The sequence below is a fragment of the Colias philodice genome, chromosome 28 (genome assembly GCF_061535455.1).
Source record: "Colias philodice isolate Cphi_HAF_F1 chromosome 28, ilColPhil1 Martin Lab GWU primary, whole genome shotgun sequence".
Lineage (NCBI taxonomy): Eukaryota > Metazoa > Arthropoda > Insecta > Lepidoptera > Pieridae > Colias > Colias philodice.
Genome location: NC_143113.1, coordinates 3,785,274 through 3,810,669, shown reverse-complemented (window position 1 = coordinate 3,810,669; position 25,396 = coordinate 3,785,274). Strand labels below are relative to the sequence as shown.

At 33.0% G+C, this 25,396-nt stretch overlaps 1 protein-coding gene across 2 annotated transcripts; it reads right to left on the bottom strand.

The window, feature by feature from the left end:
* Window positions 1-2,301: 2,301 nt before the first annotated feature.
* Window positions 2,302-24,168, bottom strand: LOC149476281 (uncharacterized). Of its 2 annotated transcripts, none has more exons than XM_089712320.1 (6): window positions 24,004-24,168; window positions 8,930-9,104; window positions 4,428-4,568; window positions 3,543-3,615; window positions 3,218-3,288; window positions 2,302-2,865 (listed from the first exon to the last, which is right to left on the bottom strand). In XM_089712320.1, exons 2-6 carry the CDS (start codon window positions 9,095-9,097, stop codon window positions 2,350-2,352), a joined length of 969 nt encoding a protein of 322 aa, XP_089568446.1. In that variant the 5' UTR covers window positions 9,098-9,104; window positions 24,004-24,168; the 3' UTR covers window positions 2,302-2,349. The 2 variants fall into 2 exon arrangements, with proteins under 2 accessions (XP_089568446.1, XP_089568447.1); XM_089712321.1 differs by lacking the exon at window positions 24,004-24,168 and adding an exon at window positions 23,584-23,892.
* Between the last annotated feature and the right edge of the window lie 1,228 nt (window positions 24,169-25,396).

Below are 25,396 nucleotides of genomic sequence, written 5' to 3'. Positions count from 1 at the left end.
TGATTGGCCCCCCTATTCAAAATTATTAATATTTTTATTAAATATCGTTTGTTCTTCAATAATTAACGTTATTTCGAACATTTAATTGCACTAATATTTAATAATATTATTAATAACTAATAATTACTAATATTTAATTATTATCATACATAACGCTAAAACCAACAGGAGCGGAGCAACGCGGGTGAAACCGCAGGGCGCAGCTAGTTATTAATATAAACCAGATAATTTGCTGACAGTAATTATTATTATGTTTATTTATGTAATTATAATCCTATTTTGAAAATTCTTTTATCTGTAGAAAGCAAGATTGTTTCAGATTCTGAGTGATCCAAGTTTTTGGCTTTTATGCGAGCGGTATTAATAAATAGTTGAATCTAATTAGAAGGAACAGGAATCAGGTTAATGAGAATCTATACTAATATTATAAAGCTGAAGAGTTTGTTTGAACGCGCTAATCTCGGGAACTACTGGTCCGATTTGAAAAATTCTTTCGGTGTTAGATAGCTCATTTATCGAGGAAGGCTATAGGCTTTATATCATCACGCTACGACCAACAGGAATGGAGCCACGGGGGTGAAACCGCGCGGAGCAGCAGTAAAATATAAAATCAGAACAAAAAAATAAATTCTTTATTCAATATCAATAATATCCAATTTCATCAGATTAACATAAAATCGTATCCAAACAATTCTTGATACTAAAATATTATGTAGATAATTTCATTTCCTTCTATTGAGATCTTATAAAATACATCACAATATAAAATTTGCCTTGAACAGTGTTGCCAGAATTAAGTAACGTCTTTATAAAAAAATCGTTAAAAACAAATATTTATTGAGTTTTAATTTTCACACCTGGCAACATTTGATCACAAAACTGTAAGTCCCATAAAAACACGTCTAAAATTTATTTTTAATATCTACTATTATTTATTTACAATACACTGTTCACAATGAGGTATTATTGATTGAATTTTGTACTTATCTCTTTAAAACTCGCTTAAATAATATAATATCATATTGTTACTAATTTTGATCTTTCGTATTTGTCTAATGTACGTATTTATTATTTTTTAAGTCTAACAATATCTTATACATGTAATAACTATATATTTAATAACAAATGTTGTTTTGTTGGCACGTTGTTGACTTGATATTTGATTTTTATGTAGTTACGAAAATTATTATAATATATTAGAATTTAACTATATATAATGCAAACACAAAAATATTTTTTTTTCATGTTGGTAACTTTGCATCTGTGTAATCTACATGCATTAAATGCGTTACGAACAATTATATCTATAGATATATAAATCAAACGCATTTTTTAAAGCTAGTCAAGCTTTATCTTATTTTATGGTCACCATGCAACATTAGTATCTCCTAATGTTGCCAGGACGAAAAAATCGATGCATTTTTTATCTGTATTTTCGTAACTAGATAAAAATATTAAATTCCTATTAAGACTAGGTTATTTCATTTCGTTTAACGTCAAAAGTACATTGACCCCCGCGCACGCGGGAAACATATCTAAACTGTAAACTCCATTGGACTCGACTAAGTACTAAAAAAAATCGTAAAAAATAACAATGCGAAATTCTATACATTTGGCAGTTTCTATTTGCGCGATCAGCTGCCATCGAAGAAAATATATAATACTTAAAGAGAACCGCCTAACGGCACTAAGCACATTTTATGTACTAAAACTAAAAAAAAAATACAAAATAAGCTATGCGAAATAACGAATACAAAAATAATAAAACTATCTCTTTATGATCACATTTCAAAACCCACTTTGGCACAATCACATTGTATATTACAAGCAAATTGTACCAAAAATACTAACAACCTTACCTCCATAAATAATATACATACTCTATGGTTTATTCACATTTCAAAAATGGAACAAAACCTAACGCCACAAACTACAAAATCTCTTTCCAACAACGTTCTTTACAATTTGAATTACGAATTAAAAACGTAAAACGTCACAGAGCAAATAATAAAGAGTAATAAAAAGGCGCGAAAGCGGTAACAATTAAAATGGCACTTAATCGACTATGGCGGTATTTATGGCGGCTTTTGAAACAACCATTTATCCTCCTTACGCTATATTTATAGCACTGGCCATCCAGTGGATTAAATAAAAAAAAAAAACAAAAATTCTCTAGAACGCGAACAACACTCGGATCTAAACATTTTGCATTTACAAAAATATAAACTTAATTAGTATTGGGCGGTCTACAACGAACCTGTATTGCGTTTCCCGCCTTCTAGAAAATTCTTTTTTTTCCCTTGGCTGTATGACATAAAGCCTTTGCCCAAAGTATTAATAATCTGTGCGTCATTTGGCGCTCGCCTTTTCAAGGAAGTCCATTTTCAAACGCAATTCGATGAGAAAAAGTTGCTTTTGGAGGGAAAAAATTTCCTCCTTCTGCCTGAGTTCCATATTTAAAATTTTCATTTTCGCCTCGTGTTCCCATATAGCGTGCTGTCGTTTAGCGGTAAAATACAATCTTTCTTCTTCAGTCGCGCTACCACAGTCGTGTTTAATTTGTTCGTCTGTTTTATCGTGATTTTGGTCTTGATTTTTTCTTTTATCGTCGTCCAAGTGGCTGAGGTTTAATGGTGTATTTGATAGTTCGTTTAGTTTCTGTAAAAAGTTTTGTTGTATACGCGCTTGTTCTATCGCCAGGGGGTTGGCGAGGAGGGGTAGGTTGGGGAGGAGGGGGTTGAGGGGGTTGGGGAGGGGTTTCAGGGGGGGACTGGGGGATGATTGGGGGATGATTTGCACTTGGGGCTCCAGTACGTTTGGCATCGTGTCGTCGCTGTCGTTCGTTGAGAGGCGCCCGTTTGACATCTGCGGAGAGGTTTTATTTAATTTTAATGTTTGTAAAATATTTGGCAAGGATTGTATAGTACATACATAGGTATTTAGAACACACATATAAGTTGTAATTTTTAAATTTAGTTTGTAATGGATACAATGTAAAAATTATTAACCTAATCTAATTGAAATTGAATATTACCCAGTATTATTAGTTTTTTTTACAGATTAAGCGCATTTTTTTACATTTCTTTCGACACCAAACAGCTTCGTATAAATAATATACACAAGAGATTTTCTCTAACTTTTGTTCGTGATGTTCACAAAAAAAAATCTCTCTCTAATTTTTTTAACCTAATCATTATTTTAAACAAACAAAACTCACATTAACTGGTATACAGTCGTCATCCTTCACGCTGTGAGCCTCCGCGCTAGTGGTGGCGTCGTTGTCCTCACCTTAAATAAATAAATATAAAAAAAAAATCATAAAAATAAATATTGGTAATATCTTTAAATGTACTTATAACGGTAAATTTTAATGTACTGGTACATATTTAAAAATGATGAATGAATATGTGCCTTAAAATAAAAACACTTAAAAAATTTCTGATTACCTCGAAAAATCCATTTAATATACGAAAATACATTTCAAAAGTGATGAATAGGTTATCAGTGACTTTATCAGCAACTTGCCATTAAATTATTATTACCTTTAACGTCAAGAGGATGAATATTCTGCCACAGCATGCCATCGAGAATGCCCGGCGTTTCGTTACTTTGTTGCTGAAACAAATAATTAATTTATTAATAACTAGCGGTCCGCCCCGGCTTCGCCCGTGGTACATATTTCGCAATAAAAGGTAGCCTATGTTCTTTTTCAGGGTCTAAAGATTATCTGTGCCAAATTTCATCAAAATCGGTCCAGTAGTTTATGAGCCTATTCATTACAATCAAACAGACAAACAAAGTTTTTCTGTTTATAATAATAGTGTAGATAATTAATATATTTAACTTAGGTAAGCAAAATAGTAGGAAGGAAATTATTTTATTTTATTATATTAGGAAGGAAAATATAAACATATTTTATAGTAATAGTATTCCGCTCGCAGCTTTGCAGGCGTAATCTAAGAAAAATTACATGGGAATGAGATGTAATACACGTGGTAGTAAAAGGAGCACTATATCAATCTCCAGCACTCTAACTATCGTTAGATGCAAAAATCCTATCATAAAATCGCTCTGAAATAAGAACAATAATACACATCGCATCCACTTCTTATCGTTGTCGAACCACATCTTGACCTGACTAAACGTCGTCATTTACCAACTTTATGACGAACAACACTGTTCTGCGTCTACCACCCTACCTATATTGAAGAAAAAAGCACAAAAAATGTCAAAAAACCCCACGCACCTTGACCACATGCGTATCGTGCGCACGCATTTTGCATTTCTTCTTATAGTTCTCGTACCACATCTTGACCTGACTAAACATCTACCTTATACAACTGTATGTCTTCTTAGCCAGTCTGCGTCTACCACCCTACCTATATTGAAGAAAAGAGCACAAAAAAATCACAAAAAACCCCACGCACCTTGACCACATGCGTATCGTGCGCACGCATTTTGCACTTCTTCTTATAGTTCTCGTACCACATCTTGACCTGCGCGGGCGTGCGCGGCCGCTCGCCGCCGCACCGCTTGTTCACCTCGTCGCAGATCGTCGACCAGACTAGCTGAGGAAGAATAAATAAAAGAATAAATATAAAAAAAAGTGTGCGTGTACTAGTGTACACACGTAAGAAGTGAAACTTCTTTATGACCTTATTTTTCAAAAAATAATTTACTATATGCAACTTTACAGAAATACGTCGAATCACGCGTGGTAGGGATAAGAAAAAGATGGCGCGTAACGGAAAAATGTCACGAGTAACGAAAAAATGTTACACTATTTTTTTTTCCAACCCCGATATAGAAGTTTCACTTCAATAAGGCTGATGTTATCTATACAGTATACTTAATATTATAAAGCTGAAGAGTTTGCTTGTTCGTTTAAACGCACTAATCTTAATATGTTTATTATACCAGTGTTGTAAGTGTTTATGGGCGGTGGTGACCACTTTACCGTAGTACTATTATAACTATAGGTATATTCTGTGACTTACGTCAGGTGGTCCTGCCCCATTGCCGAATAATTATAAAATAATTAATTATTAGTTGTTACTGTAAATATCTGGGGGCACGGCAGTGCCCCCGCCAAGTCGAGCAAAAAAAAAGCGGCACGGCCGTACCATCCTTTTCTCGAAGCAATTCGGGCCTTTTTCGACCCCCTATAATTCGGTTGTGGATAAAGCAAGAAACCTGAATCTTCAGTAACTAATCCGGCATTGTATAAACACGGAATATTTAAAATTTCAGTCAATTTGAACCAGTAGTTTAAGAATGACAACTTGTTAAAGTTTCTAAATTTTGTCACTCACTGACTCACCGATCATCAAAAGTCCAAGGCACTTCTAGCAGACTTAGAAGCTTCATATTTGGAATACATATAGAGTTTAGTGTCTTAATCATGGGAAAACTTAAATATTTTGTAATTTCGGTCCAGTTTTCCAAATACACCAACTGCATCAATAACTTTGTAATCCCATATAAATATATGGGATTACAAAGTTATTTATGCAGTTGGTGGTTGGTGGTGGTTATAAATTTAATAGGTGTAGATAGGTACCTACCATATGAGGCAAGGGAGGGGGTATAGGGTGGGTAAGGGTGTGTTTAGCCCATGAAACTGAACAACATTATTACTTGTAAAATGGTCGACGTAATGAAAAACACATGATTGGACATGTCTTGAAGTACGAAAATCTAATAAAACAATATATTATAATTTAAATCTGTTATATATAAATTGTTGGCGCGACTAGCCTCCTTACAGACAGACTGGCCTCTATTTTACTCTATGACTGACAAGCAAAATATACGCCAAAATGACAGAACAATGAAATGTGAATGCCTTCGAGCGAGCGGCAGCCGCACGCATACGTGCGAGCGCCCTCATGCTGTTCGGATGTGCCTCGAAACCTAACCTATAAGTTTGCGATTTTCATTTATAATTTCGATTGAGGCTGAAGCTCAAGAAGTAGTACCGGAAAAGAAAAAGAGGAAGACTACATATAAAAATAAGAAAATATCATAAGACCTTTAACAAAATTTGTTAGAAGTAGATGGTATCAAAAAGAAAGGCTCTACAAAAAGAAGTGAGATCCCATCAAAAACATCCTGTAAAAAACCCAAGTCTCGCAGCTCAATCTTTCTACCGTCAAAAGTTGTGAGATCCATGTAATACCAAGTCGGTTAATCTATTTAGTGTCTACTTGAAGGACCTTCTGTCTTAAGTTATTACATAAGTTATTATCATGCCAATATTAAAAATATTTAACGTTTTAAACAAATAGATCGACTTGGACATCGCATGAAAACAAAATGAATATTACAATATTATATTAGATTCTTTAGTCTCTCGCGCCTCACGCGATTGAAACTCTCGTTCCTGTTGGTCGCTGGCCCGTCGTGCTGTGTAGTGTGATACATACTAATAATCAAATCAAGCGATGTCCAAGTCGATCTATTTGTTTAAAACGTTAAATATTTTTAATATTGGCATGATAATAACTTATGTAATAACTTAAGACAGAAGGTCCTTCAAGTAGACACTAAATAGATTAACCGACTTGGTATTACATGGATCTCACAACTTTTGACGGTAGAAAGATTGAGCTGCGAGACTTGGGTTTTTTACAGGATGTTTTTGATGGGATTGGAATTACAATTAAAATTAGCTATCTTTCTCCAATATCCTGACAATTTTGCCTGTGAAGTTTTTAACTTTTACAACATATACATTAAATAAATAAGCCATAGAACCTCCTTTATACCATAACACTTGCATATGAACCAAAGCTTACTCAGCATTCCTTAGCATCGTTTTACACATACAAACATATTCATAGTTATGCTTTGATACTCGATATCTAGTCAATGTTAGTTTAAACATCACGAATTATATTGAAAATTCTGTAACTACAAAGACACGAACGTCCCGCATTGAAAAAATTGAATTGGTTATTGGCTATTAAACAAACTGGACAATGAAAATCAATAAATTGTCTCGGACGCTTTTTAGATATTGAATAAATCTTTAATTTAAGATATTATAACACATTGTTACTAATTTAGTTTTAAAGAATAACAGAAACAAGTCAAAATCACTCTTAAATCGATACGGCCTCTTAATACTTTTCAAATATGAAATATGTTTTTAAATTTGTTGAAAATGTTTAATTTGTCTAATTTACATATGTACAAGTCTAGCTTAATTTGAGACTAGATTTTGTACGAAATTTCTAGTTTAATTGCATAGTAATTTATTATTTATTTAAATTTAAAAGATTTAAGTGATATAAAAAAGCGAAATAGATAATCAAGAGATGGTAAAGTGATGAAAGTTTTTGCTAATAATTGTAATTATAGTGATTAGAACTTTGGATTGAATATAAAAAGTCTTTTTTTTTTAAGTGGAGAAATCACTACATAGTATAAAACAAAGTCGCTTTCTCTGTCCCTATGTCCCTATGTATGCTTAAATCTTTAAAACTACGCAACGGATTTTGATGCGGTTTTTTAATAGATAGAGTGATTCAAGAGGAAGGTTTTAGTATATTATAATTTATTATCTTTTAGACAAAGCGGGCGAAGCCGCGGGCGGAAAGCTAGTCTTACATATATACCAACGACCCCCGGGGTCCGGGGAAAGAGCCGTGGGTTATGTCGGATTGTTACTGACTAAAACCCCACTGTGACCTGTGTTCCGTCCAGCCGCTTTAATGATGGGGCCTATATATACATTAAAATGTGAGTATGTTTTTCCAGACATTATCAGCATAAAATTTTCAACTAAATCAGTTTTATTTAATTTTGGCTTCCATCAGAAAAATAAACCAATAGCGTATTTTTATTGGCATAAATTTTTTGATATTATAATATCTAACATCTGACATGTTATTAATATAAAACTGTCTGTATGTACCTACGTTATGCTTTCACGACTAAACCACTGAACCGAATTTAATGAAATTGTATGAGAAGACTCTCTTAGAACTCGACTTTTTTTTTTAATTTCACTTAGCAGCTTTAAAAAAGATTTTGGAACGTCGTTACAATAAAAGGCGCAAAAAATATTTTTGTAGGAAAAAAAATTTAGAAAAAAAAACTGAAAAAAGTCTCACAGATTGGGACATTTCATAACATACATGTAATAATTTCAATTCCTGCTCTACGTAATCTACGTAATCACATAGATTATTTAACGTTACTATCATTTGGTACAGTTAATTGATAAAATAACATACCGTTTCACATTGACCTTAGTTTTAATCTATTTATCGTGGAAGTTGTAACTGGACTGTTTCAAGGATTGTAGGCTTAGTCCAGTATCGGACTCTTGTCTCTTAGGTTAGGTATTATACAAAAAATCAATAAAAAATAGTTTTATCACAATTTATGTAGCCTGTATGTATGTACCGACTAAACCTTACTTTTAGTATTTTCACACATAGAAAACACAATAATTGCACAGGTATATGACAATATAGCTTTCTACACACAACTACATTAATATTACGCCAAACAAAAATGCACATTTAAACTATGCCAACCTTTTTAATCACATATATGTAGTTTGAAGATTTGAAAATCCTGAAATAGATTAAAGACCAACCAAATAGCTGATTTCTATTAAAGTTTGAAAGTAGCTTCCAAACTTTATTTTTCACGCAAAAAAGGTGATCACGTCTGCGTAAATTTGGTAACCAGATAGTTTACAATCTGGATTAGCAAATAGGCTACCCAATACCAAGCAAAGTAAAGCCGTAGTGTCCACTTAGTAGTAGCCGTAGTGTATACTTGCTCGAGCATTCGCTTCTCCAGGTCGGTGAAGTTCTTCAAGCGCTCCTTGCGAGTGTGAGTGAGTGAGTGAGTGTGAGTGTGAGTGTGAGTGAGTGTGAGTGAGAGTGAGAGTGAGTGTGAGTGGGGCGCTTACCTGTTTGCTCCTGTTGGTCGCGTTGTTCGAGCGGCCCTGCCGCAGCACGTCCCGGTGCCGCGCGATCAGCTCGAGAACGGTCCGCTTCTCCAACTCGGTGAAGTTCTTCGAGCGCTCCTTGTGCCCGCGCCGCGCACGTATCGCGCCCGCGCCGCTGCGCGTCGACATATCCAGTCTGCGGGAAGATAATTAATTAATACCTCAACATATACTTAAAAAAAAAATTGTTTTTTTGTAAAGTAGGTTTACGATCGAGATGTTTACGTGATAACGTCTTATTGGTGGCAGCGCCCGAGATGAGACGGGAGATCGACCGATCTCCCATCTCATCGTCTCTCCCTCGTTATACCTGCGATCGCGCTCGTGAGGTTTTGGTGTGACACAAGTTTCTGAACATGTCACCCGACTAAAACGATTTTAAAAACGTTATCACGTTAAAATGTAAAGGTATCTGACTTAATGACTGATCAATCAACGCTCAGCCCAAACTATATACTGCCATGTTGTCTTAACTCTTAAAGCAGTAAGTATTATCTTAGTGTAGAAAAATGTCAGAACTGTATCGGGTTGAAATTTGGCGTGCAGGTATCCTCTATGATGTAGGCATCCGCTAAGAAAGGAATAAGATAAATTCTACCCCCAAGGGTATAAAGTAGGGGAAAGAAAATAGGGGAAAGAAAATAGGTGAAAGTTTTACCCTGAAAATTTATTTTGACCAGGTGGTCGAAGCTACGGGCAACAGCCTAGCGCTTGTAAAACTTTATATACATAAACAAAAAAGGATTTTTCAAGTATGATTGACTGCTACAAATTATCACAAATAAAACAATTTTATACTTTTAGAAACATATTAATAAAATAGTGAGAAAATAGAATGCAAATAATACAATTTTAAATTAAATTGTTTTATGCATTGAGACAAAATTAATATTTTATCGATAATTATATGCCCAAATTGCCCATTTAAATTTTTAAAATTTGCACTCAGATAATTTATTTAAAGTTAATTCTATATATTCAAAAATACGAATTTTACCTCCTTACAATTGAGATAATATTGTCATACCTTAAAAATATATTTTTATACTAGCGGTCCCCCCCGGCTTCGCCCGTGGTACATGTTTACGTTTTCTCTACATAAAAACCATCCTCGTACTTCAAGGAATATAATAAAAAAGAATTATCGAAATCGGTTCAGCCGTTCTCGAGTTATGCGCTTACCAACACATTTTGCGATTCATTTTTATATATAAAAAAAATATTATTTTATTTCAAATTATTATTTACCAATGTTACATAATACATCCATCATTTATGCATACACATATGTATTTAAGAATTTGTAATCATATTAATTAATATATTTTCTGCACAGATTCCTGCATTTCGATCGGCTCAAATGTCGTCCGATTTATTAAATTTAATAATATAAAAACAAACGTTTTATTATAATGATATTAATTAACCAGTCCATCGAGATATGGAGCTGTCTCAAACCTAGGTTTTTATAGCATTTCTAATTCAGTAAACTGGTTAAGTTAGACTGGTTCTCAAGGCTTTGGTTACTTGAATAATATACATACAAAAATTCTAGATCGAATATTATAAGTGAGAATTTTTCACACATTTTTGATGCATTTTATTGTTTTTTTTAAGTTATTGCATAGCTTTTATATCAGACTTTGAGCGCGGCGACCGAATGTAAAAATTCCGTAACGAAAAAACCTAACACCCCCCACATCAACCGGCACAGCGATGCGATGCTATGCAATAGCTTTACCGCGGCAGTCCTCGAGTACCACACGTATTTTTTACACATTTTTGATGCATTTTTTTGCATATTTTTACGCATTTTTTTAAATGTATTACATAAAAATTTTAACACATTTACACAAATATTGTTCGTTTATGAGTCGACCACGGGCACGGGTCCGATTTGAAAAATTATTTCACTGTTAGATAGTCCATTTCTCGAGGAGCGGAGCAACGCGGGCAAAACCGCGGAGCACAACTATAGTTTTTATGTATTTTTTACGTATATTATAATTCTTTGCAATACATGAGAAAAAAGAAAGGTCGTGGTGGCAAAATTTTTTTTTTAAACGTACATGACTAGATATTTTCGATAATTGTGATAATCATTTTTGGAAAAATGTTTCATCAGCTATATTATATACTATTCATTGTAATAACTTCAGAAGACGTAATCAAATTAATAATCAACTAATATCTAGTACTTATCCGATTACAAAAATAACAAGAAGTGAATAGAAAATGATTGCAAATTGCAATAGTTACGGAAGCGAAAATATCACATTATCTAGCAAGTAATATTACTTGATTCATTTGAATATGTTTATGCGTGTGTGTGTGTGCACGCATCTGTGTGCGTGAACGCATGCGTACATGTGTGTGTGTGAGTGTACGAGTAAGAGGTTTTTAAATTTCAATATAATGCTTATTAGGTATCATTTCTTACACGTAGGCGGTGGGGGTATAAGGCCTGGCTGTTAACCCCTGCCGTCGAAGGCGAATGGTGGCCACCGTTGGGTTTTAGTGGGTATGGCTTCTCGCGAGTCCCACATACCCCCTCACGCAGAAAAACTGCAGAGGGGGATGCGTAAATGCATTTCCCAACGTTAAAAAAAAAGGTATCATTTCTTAATATTATAAATGCGAAAGAGTATTCGTTCGTCTTTCTCTTACGTCGCGGTAGGGGTTTTGAGATATAGATCGTAGGAGGGCAAGGGCTATTTTTACCAGAGTAAAAAAATCTTTCATCCATATCTATAAAACCGTCTTCAAATGGGCAGAACCTACTGGAAGGCAGTAGCTTTCAAATTACCCAACTCTATTCAATACGACAGTTCTAAGGTAACAAACACAAAAAAATGCAGTCGAATTGAAAACCGCCTCCTTTTTTAAAAGTCGGTTGAACGAATAGCAGTCTACTATCCGACCACGTTACAAATATATAATATTATGTTATATTTTTATTACATGCAAACGTGACTGTTGGCATTTCAACGGCATTCCTATTTAAATTGCCAAAAAAAGATTATTACATTACCCCTACACGATATATCCATCGCTTATACATTTAACTGGTTATTTTTTTGGTTATTTATAGCGTCTGGTAAGTTATTTAAACCAGACTTCATTTATCAATTACTTTTTTATTAGAAAAAATGAAAATATCAGGCATTAATAGTCGTACACCATCGCTAATACATTTAACTGGTTATTTTTTAATATGTTCGGTTATTTATAGCGTCTGGTACGTTATTTAAACCAGACTTCATTTATCTATAAAAATGAAAATAACCAGAATTAATCAATACACATAAATGATTTTCACACAGACAATATTTTACAGAACTGAAATTTTCTATTAAAAAATAAAGAAACAAAACATTTATTGCAAAACCCATTTTAAATTTGTATTTGAAGGACGCTTCAGAACGCATTATACGTTAGGATTTTTTTTGGGTATATTCATTCATCATCATTCCCCGTACAATATCTTAAAAAGCAGTATTACTTCCATTGTGGAAAAATGACAGCGCTATATAGGTCGTCTAGCGACATCACTTTCCCACACTGGAAATAATACTGCTATAAGACATCATGGTATCCCCTCAAGTCGTTGTCCAGATATAAGATAACATGAAATTCTGGTAACTATTAAATTAGAATAAAAATTCGTTACATTTAGTAAGGTTCTCTTGGATTTTCCACAAATTTTCTCACTTTCTAGAAATTTCCAAATAAAATAAACCACAGTCAGAATAAATATCTATTTTTAATTCGCAATAAATCAATGCCAAGTCTCTTCATTTGTTTAAATTAACCTTTATATGTCATATACATATTCATATATGAGTTAAATTTGGTAGTATCGTCTAATGCCGGCTACTCACGTATCTGCAGGGAAAATATCGGTTGCACGGCGGTTGGAGCAATTTCAGTTGATCTCTAAATTGCCCCTGCTTGCCTATACACATCACAATTAGGAGCCAATTAAGGGTGCAATTCCAACATTGCCCCTGCTGCAGATACGTGAGTAGCCGGCTTAAATAGCTCCTGCTTGCCTATACACATCACAATTAAGGAGTCAATTAAGGGTGCAATTCCAATATTGCCCCTGCTGGATAGGCCCTGCTACTCACATACCCCTGCAGGTATGTGAGTAGCCCGCAAGTACCAAGCATGCATGTATAAAAAACATGGATTGACAAATTTAACCGATTAAAACCGGGTTGTTAATTGCACTCAAATATGCGACGAATAAATGATAATTTGAATAATATCTTTAGTGTGAAAAAAAAATGCTCTTTAATGTCTTCATAGATCGAGTCATACCGGTATGAGATTTCCGGTGTCTGACAAAAGTACCTACTATTATTAATTTCACTTTAAAATATGTACCTACTTTAAAATCGTATTCACTTGTTGTGCAACAGTTGATTGACAATGTTGCTGGAAACTGACAAACAGAATGCGAAGTCTCAGTAATAGGGTCCCGTTTTATCCTTACGGTACGGAACCCTAAATATGAATAACAGACCAAAAAACAATGTGATGAATTTATGATAATAGTGAAAAGTTAAGAAAAGAAAAGAAAATATTACAATTACAGCATAGTTTATAACAAATCAAAAACTTTATACCCATTTGTAGGCAAATTGCGCAAATACAGAAGTACGAAATATAGCACACCTAAATGAATAGAGAAATAAATATGTACCTAAAATAAAAAAAAGCAAAAAAAAAACATACATTACCTACACACATTACCATACATTTGACACACACACACGCGCGTATACACAACACACTGTTACATTTATGAATTTCACTGGACGACTACTAGCATCTAATAGGTATATTATAATAATAGTAGTTCGTCTTTTTAGAGCTGTCTATCCTCGCAAATCACAAAGGTGACTGACTGACTGATCTATCAACGCACAGTCTAAATTACTGGATCGATCCGGCTGAAATTTGGCATGCAGATAGCCACTGTGATGGTGGCAACCGTTAGGAAAGGATTTGATGAATAGGATCCTAGCCCTGGGAAATGAAAAAGGGATGACAGTTTGTAACAAGGAATTTTTGAAATTTAGGATACTTTCATAATTATATAACGACATATCGATTTTAAAAATCCCTACATAATATTAGAAATGCGAAAATAACTCTGTCTGTCTGTCTGTTACGCTTTCCCGTTTTAACCTCTCAACCGATTTTGATGAAATTTGGCACAGACAATCTTTAGACCCTGAGAAAGAACATAGGCTACCTTTTATTGCGAAATATGTACCACGGGCGAAGCCGAGGCGGACCGCTAGTTTCTTATAAGGAGATAGCCTTCTAGCTTTTACATATAAATTTTAAATATATAGTCTTTGTTAAAACCGGCTCGTTTATTTCGAAAAAAATAAATAAATAAGGAAAACATTAGTGATACAAAATTGAATCCTAACGAACTGGCTCCCATTTATTATTTTGAGTTTTTAATTTCTAATCTATACTGTATCTATCTATTCTGCTATCTTATATCTTAATCTATACATATCTTAATTTCTCTACATTGTAACTGTATTCGTAACTAGTTGTGCCCCGCGGTTTTATCCGCATTGCTCCGCTCCTATTGGTCTTAGCCTATGATAGCCTTCCTTAATAAATCGGCTATCTAACACTGAAATAATTTTTCAAATTCGGACCCGTAGTTCCTGATATTACACGTTTAACCGTACAAAAAAACAAACTCTTCAGATAGATTTACTCAAATCATACTGAAGCTTTCTCTAGAAGAAAACGGCATTTTCCCGAACAACACAGCTAAAAGAATTTTATTTGATTAAGAAAGAGGTCTGGGCCCTGAGGCCAGTGGCCTGCCTATACCTACTAATATAACATTTTTATTTTATTAGGAAAACCGCAAACGACGTGACGCTAATAAAAGCGTTATAAAAAGAGGCTTTGTTTGAAGACACTTCGACAATTTTCATTGCAGATTTCATCCAAATTGGTACAGGGTACTGTGATTTAGCCGTGAAAGCGAAACAGACAGACGGACAGGATTCCCATCTACATTAGTATGGATGGTTCTGCGTGCAGTTTTTGCTAAATTTCCATAGAAACTGTTACTGAAAAATACACGTTAAATGTTTTGTTTGTTGAACGCGCTAATCTCAGGAACTACTGTTCCAGTTTGTTAAATTATTTCGGTGTTAGATAGCCCATTTATCGCGGAAGGCTATAGGCTATACATCATCACGCTAAGGCGCGGACATCACGCTAACAGGAGCGGAGCAATGCGTGTGAAACCGCGGAGCAAAGCTAGTAAGTCATATAATGAATGAAAAAAGCCTTCTTTACAACTGATCATTTTAGCCATTGGCATTCCTTCTTAGTTAAAAAAAAAAAAAACATTAAGTATATTACATCGCTATGCAGAGATTTTCGGAATTAAAAAATAGATCAATTTACGACTTCGAGATATTATGTAAATACGCTTTTTGCGATCAGGACAGTTGGAGGTTCTAACATTTATAACAGGTTCGGCTTGTTATAACAAAAAATAAAACTGAGCCAAGTTTCGTTTATATAGCAGTTAACATTTTGATCGAAAAATGACTGTGCTTATGTATAAACTTTATTTAGTTATAGTCAACTCATCTAATTCTGTGACAAAACAGAATATGAAAAAAAAAGCAGGTTAAACTTCATAAATTTTATTTTTATTTTTAATAGGAACATTAATCAATCTTCTATTTATCATATGGAACAAGTGTAATCTTAACACATATGAATTAACTCAGCGTAAAATGAGCTTAATCAAACCGCGATGACTTGTCTAATTCTGTGACAATCACCATAATTCGGTGATAGTACTTCTCTAATTCTGTTATAACCGAATTATGCGAGTATTTATTATTTTTTAACACAAAAGTAAAAAAAAAAATACAATTAATAAAAAATATAAACATATTGAAAGTAATAATTATGTTTTTATTAATCAACGAGATACTATCAAAAGAAGGGAACAATAAAAAACAATATTGGACTTTATAATTGTTTGTGTGTACAGACTCATTTTTGACTGCAGAATACTTTGAATTGCGGATGTCAGGGTTGTTTCATTATATTTTCTATTTTTATTTTTGTCTTCCTCCATGCTGTCTAAAATAAAAAAATAACTCACTTAATTATGTTATAAAAAAAATAACGGACTTTTTTAAAATGCTTGAAAGCGATCCTACTTTTTTACCTGAGTAAAAATAAATATTTTCTGACTTAAACGACTAACGTATACGTACTGAAAACAATTATTAATACACGAATTGAAAATAATAAAAATTTGCTTGGTTAATTCGGTGACACTGTTTTGAGTTGCAATCTTGAGAATCGTTAACTTTTTGAACCCAGGAAATAAGGTATTATGCAAAAACAAATGAAAAATTACTAAAACCGTTATCGGTATCAACAAGAATATGTTTTTAACAATTAATTGTCAAAGTATCATGAACTTACACTCACCTTTTCTATTTAAAATTAATTAAATAATGACAGCACAGTTGCATGCTATCGGTGAAGCGTCAAACATGGCGGGCGCAGTGACAAATCCCGTGATTGTTACTATCTCACCCGCACGATTTTAACCAAAATTTGTACACAAAAAGAAGCTTTATTACCGTACCATAGGGTTAATTTTAATGTATTGTATTTTACTCCTATAACGCTGTAAAAGAGTCCAAACGTTGTATCTCCGAATTAAGTGAGTCACATAATTAGGTGAGTTTACCCTACTAGCTTTCCGTCCGCGTTTTTAAAGAAACACCCGCATAGTTCCCGTTCCCGTGCGATTTCCGGGGTAAAACCTATCCTATGTGTTAATCCAAGTCACCATCTGTGTGCTAAATTTCATTGTGATCGGTTCGGTAGTATTTGCGTGAAAGATCAACAAACATACATACACATACATCCATCCTGACAAATTCGCATTTATAAACTAAATTAGTAGGATAGGATAGTAGGACTGTTAGCTCTAACTGCATATTCAAGGGAAATTCCCAAGGGAAAGAGATGAATCTAGCCTTACAACTTTCTCCAGAATCCAGACACATAATTAGCCTTCTATTAAATCGCTCATGCTTTTGCATTTAGACAAAATCCTTGGGTAATAACTTTCATCCCTTATTAAAAAAATAAATATTTCAGGACAATTTTCACACACAGCACGATCTGATCCCATACTAAGCTTTCGCTTGTGTTATGGAAACCAGATGGTTGATAAACATATACATAATACATATATAATTTTAAATAATTACTTATAATATAGATAACTAGCTATCCACCCGCAGCTTCGCATGCGCAGTCAAAGAAAAACCCGCATAGTTCCCGTTCCCGTGGGATTTCCGGGATAAAACCTATCCTATTTCCCGGGGTAAAAAGTAGCCTATGTCCTTTCTCGTGTATCAAAATATCTCTATACCAAATTTCATGCAAATTGGTTCAGTAAGTAGTTATGGCGTGATTGAGTAACAGACAGACAGACAGAGTTACTTTCGCATTTATAATATTAGTATGGATTAACACCCAGACACAGAGCAAACATCTATGTTCATCACACAAATATTTGCCCCGGGTGGGAATCGAACCCACGACCAGTGGCTTGGAAGGCAGGGTCACTACAAACCAAGCCAACCGGCCAGTCAAATTTCTAACCTTAAGGGATTTTTAAAATGGATATTTAATTTTTGTCCTGTTCCTTCAATTGATATAAACTGAATTGGTGCTCTGGCGCTTACGGACTTTGCATTTATGATAATAAAAGCTGAAAAGTTCTGCATCGATTGAGCTTAAAATTCGATACGAAATTCGAGAATGAATCTATTCAAATAATGTTTTAATCTATACTAATATTATAAAACTGAAGAGGTTGTTTAAACGCACTAATCTCGGGAACTATTGGTGCGATTTGAAATATTCTTTCAGTGTTAGATAGCCCATTTATCGAGGAAGGCTATTAATCATCTCGCTAAGACCAACAGGAGCGGGGAGCACTGCGGGTAAAACCGCGGAGCACAGCTAGTTTACCAATAAATAATGAGCATATTTTCAGGTCACTTCTTTTAATTTTCTTAAAAACTTTTTATCAACGCGACCGTCCGAAAACTTTCTTTTTGATACGTAAATTTTCAGACACAAAAACATAAGAACTTAAGTGCACTTCACACGGGCAGCGTCACGTGTCACAACAGTGCGGTCTGGTAACGGCATTATAATAATTAACATACTAGAGTAGTCTGTAGTAGAATTAAGTCGTTTTTTAATGGTATTAGAAAGGTACCACATTTCGGTTCCCACGATATTTAATTATTACTTTTCGTTTTGCGAATTCTTAATTATTTGTCTCTGTTTTATGGCCATATAACTGGTAAAGTATGTTTAATCTTAATTTATTTCGATCATTTAACTGATTTCAAAAACGAGGTTATTGATTATTCGCTTTTTATGAATTGAAAGTGCAATAATTTAACGCGATATAACATTTATCTTCTAAGAAAACTAATTTTATAATCTTCCTTATAAAAAATTTATGAGGGTAGATGTACATTTGCATACAAGTTGTTATATCAATTATTAGATGTGTATGGAAAAAATTGAATGTGCAAAATTTTGAAACTGCACATTCAATAAATTGAATCAATATAAAATATTCCTTCTTAAAATTAAAACAACGTTTTATGAGGGAAAAATTGATATTGTATGATTTTTCAATTGGTATGTATAACACAATATACTTATAAATAATATTTTTTGTAAAAAATCTGATGAAATAGAAAAACTAAAAGATATCTAAGGTAACTACATATACGACTGACCGGTTGGCTTGGTTGGTAGTGGCCCTGCCTTCCAAGCCAGAGGACGTGGGTTCGATTCCCACTCGGGGCAAATATTTGTGTGATGAACATAGATTTTTGCTCTGTGTCTGGGTGTTAATCTTCTATAATATAAAAATGAATCCCAAAATGTGTTGGTAAGCGCATAACTTGAGAACGGCTGAACCGATTACGATAATTATTTTTTTATTATATTCCTTGAAGTACGAGGATGGTTCTTATGTAGAGAAAACGTAAATATGTATCACGGGCGAAGCCGGGGCGGACCGCTAGTTATCTATATAAGTATTTATTTAAAAATTATATATAATGTATGTTTATCAGCCATCTGGTTTTTTCCATAATACAAGTGAAAGCTTAGTATGGGATTAGATCGGGCCGTGTGTGAAAATTGTCCTGAAAATATTTAATTTAATTTAATATTTAATTAAATAAAAATGTTAGTGATATTATTGGTTTTTTCTATGTAGGTAGGTACATGTATATTATGTACGTTTGTTATATATATATATACTTGTAAACCTTTTTAATTGGTCAAAATTTACTTCACTTTGGCAAAATTACAACTTCGACAAAACCTAATTTCTATAGATTACAAATACGTTAGATATTGATATAATCTTGTGTTTTTAATAAAAAATAAATTAATCGTCTCATATTTGTTAAAAAGTTCACAATTAGTTTTTTTGTGAAAAACCAACAATTTTTTATGTATTTTTCGAGTTTTTGAAGATTTTATCTAATTTTTGAAAAAATAAAAATTAAAGGCTTTTAACTAATTTTAAAAGCATTATTTATTATTCATTGTATTATTTAAGTATTTTTTTTATTTGTTGACCGATAGATATGCGTGTGTATCGAAAAAAAATTGTTGATTTATGCATATTATTTGTCTCCCACAGGCAAGATTTTTTTAATTTATCAATAATAATAATCAATCAAAAGCCGGTTAAAACCAGAAAAATATGTATTCAGTTCAGACATTAAGTTAATACAAATATAATAAACTAGAATCTTCTAGTTTTTAAGATAAATCGAACAGCATCCTGCGTTTTATTGATCTTGTTCCAATGTGTCCTTGACAAATTGATATTTATTTTATATTTATTATTATTAAGCTTTCTATGTTTTATTTTTTACTGGTTTAATATTTTTTGTATGTAAACTAATATTATTAAAAAAAAATTGTATGTATGTGCGTTTTGTAAACTACTGGACCGATTGAAAATTTCTTTCACAAAAAAGAAGCTACATTCTTTATGAGTTACACAGGTTTTTTTTTTCAACTGACTTTAAAAATCCTTTTTTATGAATTCAATTATTTAATTTGGGTTTGTTACCTTAGAAATTTTCGACTAGGTAAACCGATTTTTATTTTCTCTCGAACTCTTGTCACTTAGGGGTATGAAAATAGACGTTAGCCGATTCTCAGATCAACCCAATAGGCATGTATGATGTACAAAATTTCATGACACGAAAATTTTATATACCTATATATATATTACTAGCTGTGCCCCGCGGTTTTACCCCCAGTGCTCCGCTCCTGTTGGTCTTAGCGTGATGATATATAGTCTATAGCCTTCCTCGATAAATGAGCTATCTAACGCCGAAATAATTTTTAAAATCGGACCAATAATTCTTGAGATTAGCACGTTCAAACAAACAAATAAACTCTTCAGCTTTATATTATTATAGTATAGATATAGAGAAGATATCTAATGTACTTAGTAACTGAAAGACTGACTCATCATAAAGGGTAAATAACCATAATACCCGTAAACTTTAGTGAGGTTCATAGTTCATAAGTTTTGATAGTAACACTAATTAATATAAAGAATGTTCGTAAAATAGGGGTTGTAAGTTCGTAAGAAAGTCCGCTTTTGTTAAAGTTTGAAATTTGTAACTTTATTAGGTATATTTTATATGGGTAAATTTCTATTTAATCTTATACATATTAAAGAGTGGAAAGATTTGATTTTTTGAAATGAATAGGCTCCGAAACTGAAGCTGAGCGACGTACACGGACTGCTCGAGCGGTCGGTCGTTGACTGCTCGAGCTGTCGCTATAAACCGCGCAGTTGACGGCTTGAAGCGGTCGCCACGGCTCGAGCAGTCCGTGTACGGCGGTGTATGAATGACCAGTTTACCGCGCGGTCGCGGCTTCAAGCCGTCGGTCTCAACTGCTTGAAGCGGTCGGTGTACGGCTACCCTAATAGGGCCTTTGTGAAATTTCCAACCTTCTTTATTTTTAATGCGAAATGCACTGTTAATCATAAAAATCTGGAATAAATATGGAAATTAGAAAACTATTAAGTGCATATTACAGAACACAGATACGAAAAATTTAAATTTTAAATGGCCATGCGTAGCTTCAATTTTCGATTTCTACATGGATGTCATATCTACACCTAGTTAGTTAAATAATCATTGACATATGAAGCGGCACGACGTTCGGTAATTGCTATAAGGGCGGCCGTACACGGACAGCTCGAGCAGTTAACGGCTAAGCGACGTACACGGACTGCTCGAGCGGTCGGTCGTTGACTGACTCGAGCAGTCCGTGTACGGCAGTGAATGAATGTCTATAGTTCACCGCGCGGTCGCGGCTCCGCGGTCCGTGTACGGCCGCCCTAAGAATTAACGTTAGTGAATATGTTTGTCTCTTTTTAAGATTCAAATAACTAGTAGTGAACAAATTTAGATGATATCTGTTATACAGATAAGTTTTAGTATGAAATAGTGAAACCTACCTAACATATAGACAAAGCCTAGACAAATGGAGACGCTAGTTCGTTATACTTACGTATTTAGCAATGATAACCGTATAAATAAAAAATAATTAACGAAATGTTTGAATGTAATAATAAATTAACAAATTGGATAAATATTGCTTTTATTATTTGTTCCTTATTGTAAGGAGAAGCTTTGTACGAAAAAATTATAGCAAACTGCGCGGCGTTACAAAGTTCGCGAAGTTAGCAAATTTGCATTTAAAAAAAATACGTTCGCCAATCGCCAAAGACCTGCGCACCCTCCAGATTGAAAACTGGCAAGAGATGGCGCAGGATAGAGCCAAATGGAGGCTCTTATTGTCGGAGGCCAAGACTCACTTTGGGTCCCTGCGCCACTCCAGTAAGTAAGAGTAAGTAAAAAATACGTTATTTTTTGTATGGTTGTCTCACTCTCAAGAATTTTAGAACTAAATTTAATGTTTCCTATAATTTTGATAATAGTAAAATTTATAGGAGGCAAATAAAAAACATCCAGACTAGAGGTTCGATTTCGACTATAGGCAGTGGAGAGAAATCCCACAAGACAAAAAATATTGTCTAAGTAGGTATGTACTTGCCACGAAAAAATAATATTTAAATTTACAATACAATATACAAATATATTATAAATTAATAAATAGTATATACTTATTAGTATATACGTCTATTTTTAACAATATATGTATAAAATTAAAACATTATAATTAAAGGTACCTACTAGCCATTCACCCCAACTAGTAACTCTCAAATGAGGAAAATATTTTCAAAACCAGTTGGCACTTTTGGAACTTATTCATTTTTTATTTTTTTTAATTAAAACATACCAAAAACTATTGCTTCCTAATATTTATAATGTAAAACGTAAATACATATATAAATTTTTCACTGAACAAATGCATTGAGATTTTAGAAAATTTTATTGTCTTGTAACATATTATTGAGATCTAAATTTGAATATTATATAACCTATATATAAGTACATATATATTATTACTAAAATATAAATCCCTACTAATATTATAAATGCGAAAGTAGCTCTGTCTGTCTGTCTGTTATGCTCTCCCGCTTAAACCTCTCAACCGATTTTGATGAAATTTGGCACAGACAATCTTTAGACCCTGAGAAAGAACATAGGCTACCTTTTATCAAAGCACCGCGAAGCCGCGGGCGGAAGCTAGTATGTATTTAATAAAAGGGGATAAAAAATTATTTTTGCAAGCATCAAACAAAAATTACAAAAAAAAAATCAATAATATGTGAGAATGAATTAAAAATTCAAACTTTGAGTACTTGTTTCTTTTACATCTGAATTACCTTTTATACAAATTAATCAAATTTATAGACAAGTAGAAGTACAAGTCATTTTATCATATAAGATAAATTGTTAAAAATATCTTAATCTTGAATGCATAATTTAGGTATGTGATTAACAAAATTCATAAGGTGATGAAATAATAAATTTAAAGACAATCATAATGTGCACTTTCTAGAAATAAAAAACAGTAGTAGTCGAGAAAAAAAAAGATAAACTATAGGTTTAGCCAACAACTGTAAAAAAAACTCAAAATTGGCATTTGGTGTGAGATAATTAAAAATATTATGTAACTTAGTTCATTATTACATGATAATACTTCTTGTTGTGTACGAGATATAAAATATTTCTATCTAAATATAAATTTTGTCTTATCAGCAGAATCAATTAAAATATTAGATAATAAAATTGAATAGTGAACAGTTCAAAAAACTACAAAATTATCTATGATCTGTATAGGAATGTAATAAATAAAAATACAAAATATAAAATGGCAATAGATTTTGGATTTATAAAAAAAAACATCTTAGTGACGTGAAAATAAAAACAAAGGTAAGTATGAGAAATTATTATCAGACAAAGATTATTTTGATGGCATTTCACTGATAAAACAACTGTTTTGTTTTATTGAAACACAAAAAAAATATATTCACTGACCTTTTTATTAATCCCGAGTATTCAAAGGTTCAATTCCTTAACACCACTGTTAAACACTAACAAAAATAATCAGTAAAAATATCCGTAATCAATTAATTTTCGTAAAAACACGATAATATTCAGTTATATAGCTTTATCTAGCGGTTTAGCGCCAATCAATGGTTTAAATTTTGTACTAATTGAGATAACAGATATTTTATATTTTGATAACTCTAATAGTATAGTTATAGCGGCAACCTAAGGTACGCGACAATATAGGCAACGGCTAGGCGATTAGTAATAAAATTATACACGACACAGCGTCAAATTACGCGTCTCTCGCCTTTAGTTAAAAGGTTAACAGGCAATTGACTACAGTTTTTTTAATCAGTTAAAAATAAGGACATCTAATGCGTACGCTCTATAAATTTGATCACTTACCGATGCTAACGGGTCGCATTCCACGGTTCGCGAAATGCGTGGGCTCGTATTTTCATCTTGTTCACGTAATACCACTACACGAATTACTAATATTTTGTATCGAAATGCAAGTGGTTATAAAAAAATAAATGATCACTGTTACATTAGAAGATCTGTCAAAGTTGACTTTACTCAAGTGGCTGTGCCAAATTCCATAGACAAATCATGTTGTTTATAAATAGAAATGCAGCCTTTGCTACTGCCCGCTAGATGGCACCAGTGTTCTAAATTCTAAATTCTAAAAAGAAATCGAGCAGTTTTATCATGTTTTATGAATTTTTTTAAACTATTATTTATTTGAAAGTTTCAAAAATAATTAAACCCTGAATATAGTTCATACCTACTATATGTTACGTGTATATTTTCTATTTCCGTAAAATAAAAGTACAACTTCACAAAAAATGTGGGTAAGTTATTATTAGTGTTCAATAAACTTTTAAAAGATTCGTGGAAAGCATCATTTATCATTTCTAACTATCCCAGTAAGCATAAAAGAGAAAAATAAGCACCTGGGAATGAGGTATGTATGAAAACTAAACAGTTGGTTAGTAACTCTCTATTTTTTCATTTTCAGCTTTGATATACCTAAATCAGAAACCTTTTTTATATACTTATACGTTATGTTTTATTTAGTAAGTACCTATTAAAATATTTTTACTGTTTTATGTAGATTAATTTTTGAATCTTGTATTCTATGTCCAAGAATTTATAATAATAATAAAGGAAGCCAATAGCCATATTATAATGGCCATTTACCTTGGATATATAATTTTTTATACCATAAATTTTTGTCGAAATGTTCTTGGCTAATTAATAATCTTATATATAAAAATGAATCGTAAAATGTGTTGGTAAGCGCATAACTCGAGAACGGCTGAACCGATTTCGATAATTCTTTTTTTATTATATTCCTTGAAGTACGAGGATGGTTTTTATGTAGAGAAAACGTAAATATGTACCACGGGCGAAGCCGGGGCGGACCGCTAGTTTATAATAATAATAAAGGAAGCCATATTATAATGGCCATTTACCTTGGATATCTAATTTTTTATACCATAATTTTTTGTCGAAATGTTCTAGGCTAATTAATAATTTAATATTATGTTAACTAGGTAAGTTTTCTATCATAGTGCAGGAATAATATTCTAGTAATTTATTTTTAACTAGCTTTCTGCCCGCGGCTTCGCCCGCGCAGTCAAAGAAAAACCCGCATAGTTCCCGTTCCTGTGGGATTACCATGATAAAACCTATCCTATGTCCCGGGGTAAAAAGTAGCCTATGTCCTTTCTCGGGTATCAAAATATCTCTATACCAAATTTCATGCAAATTGGTTCAGTAGTTAAGGCGTGATTGA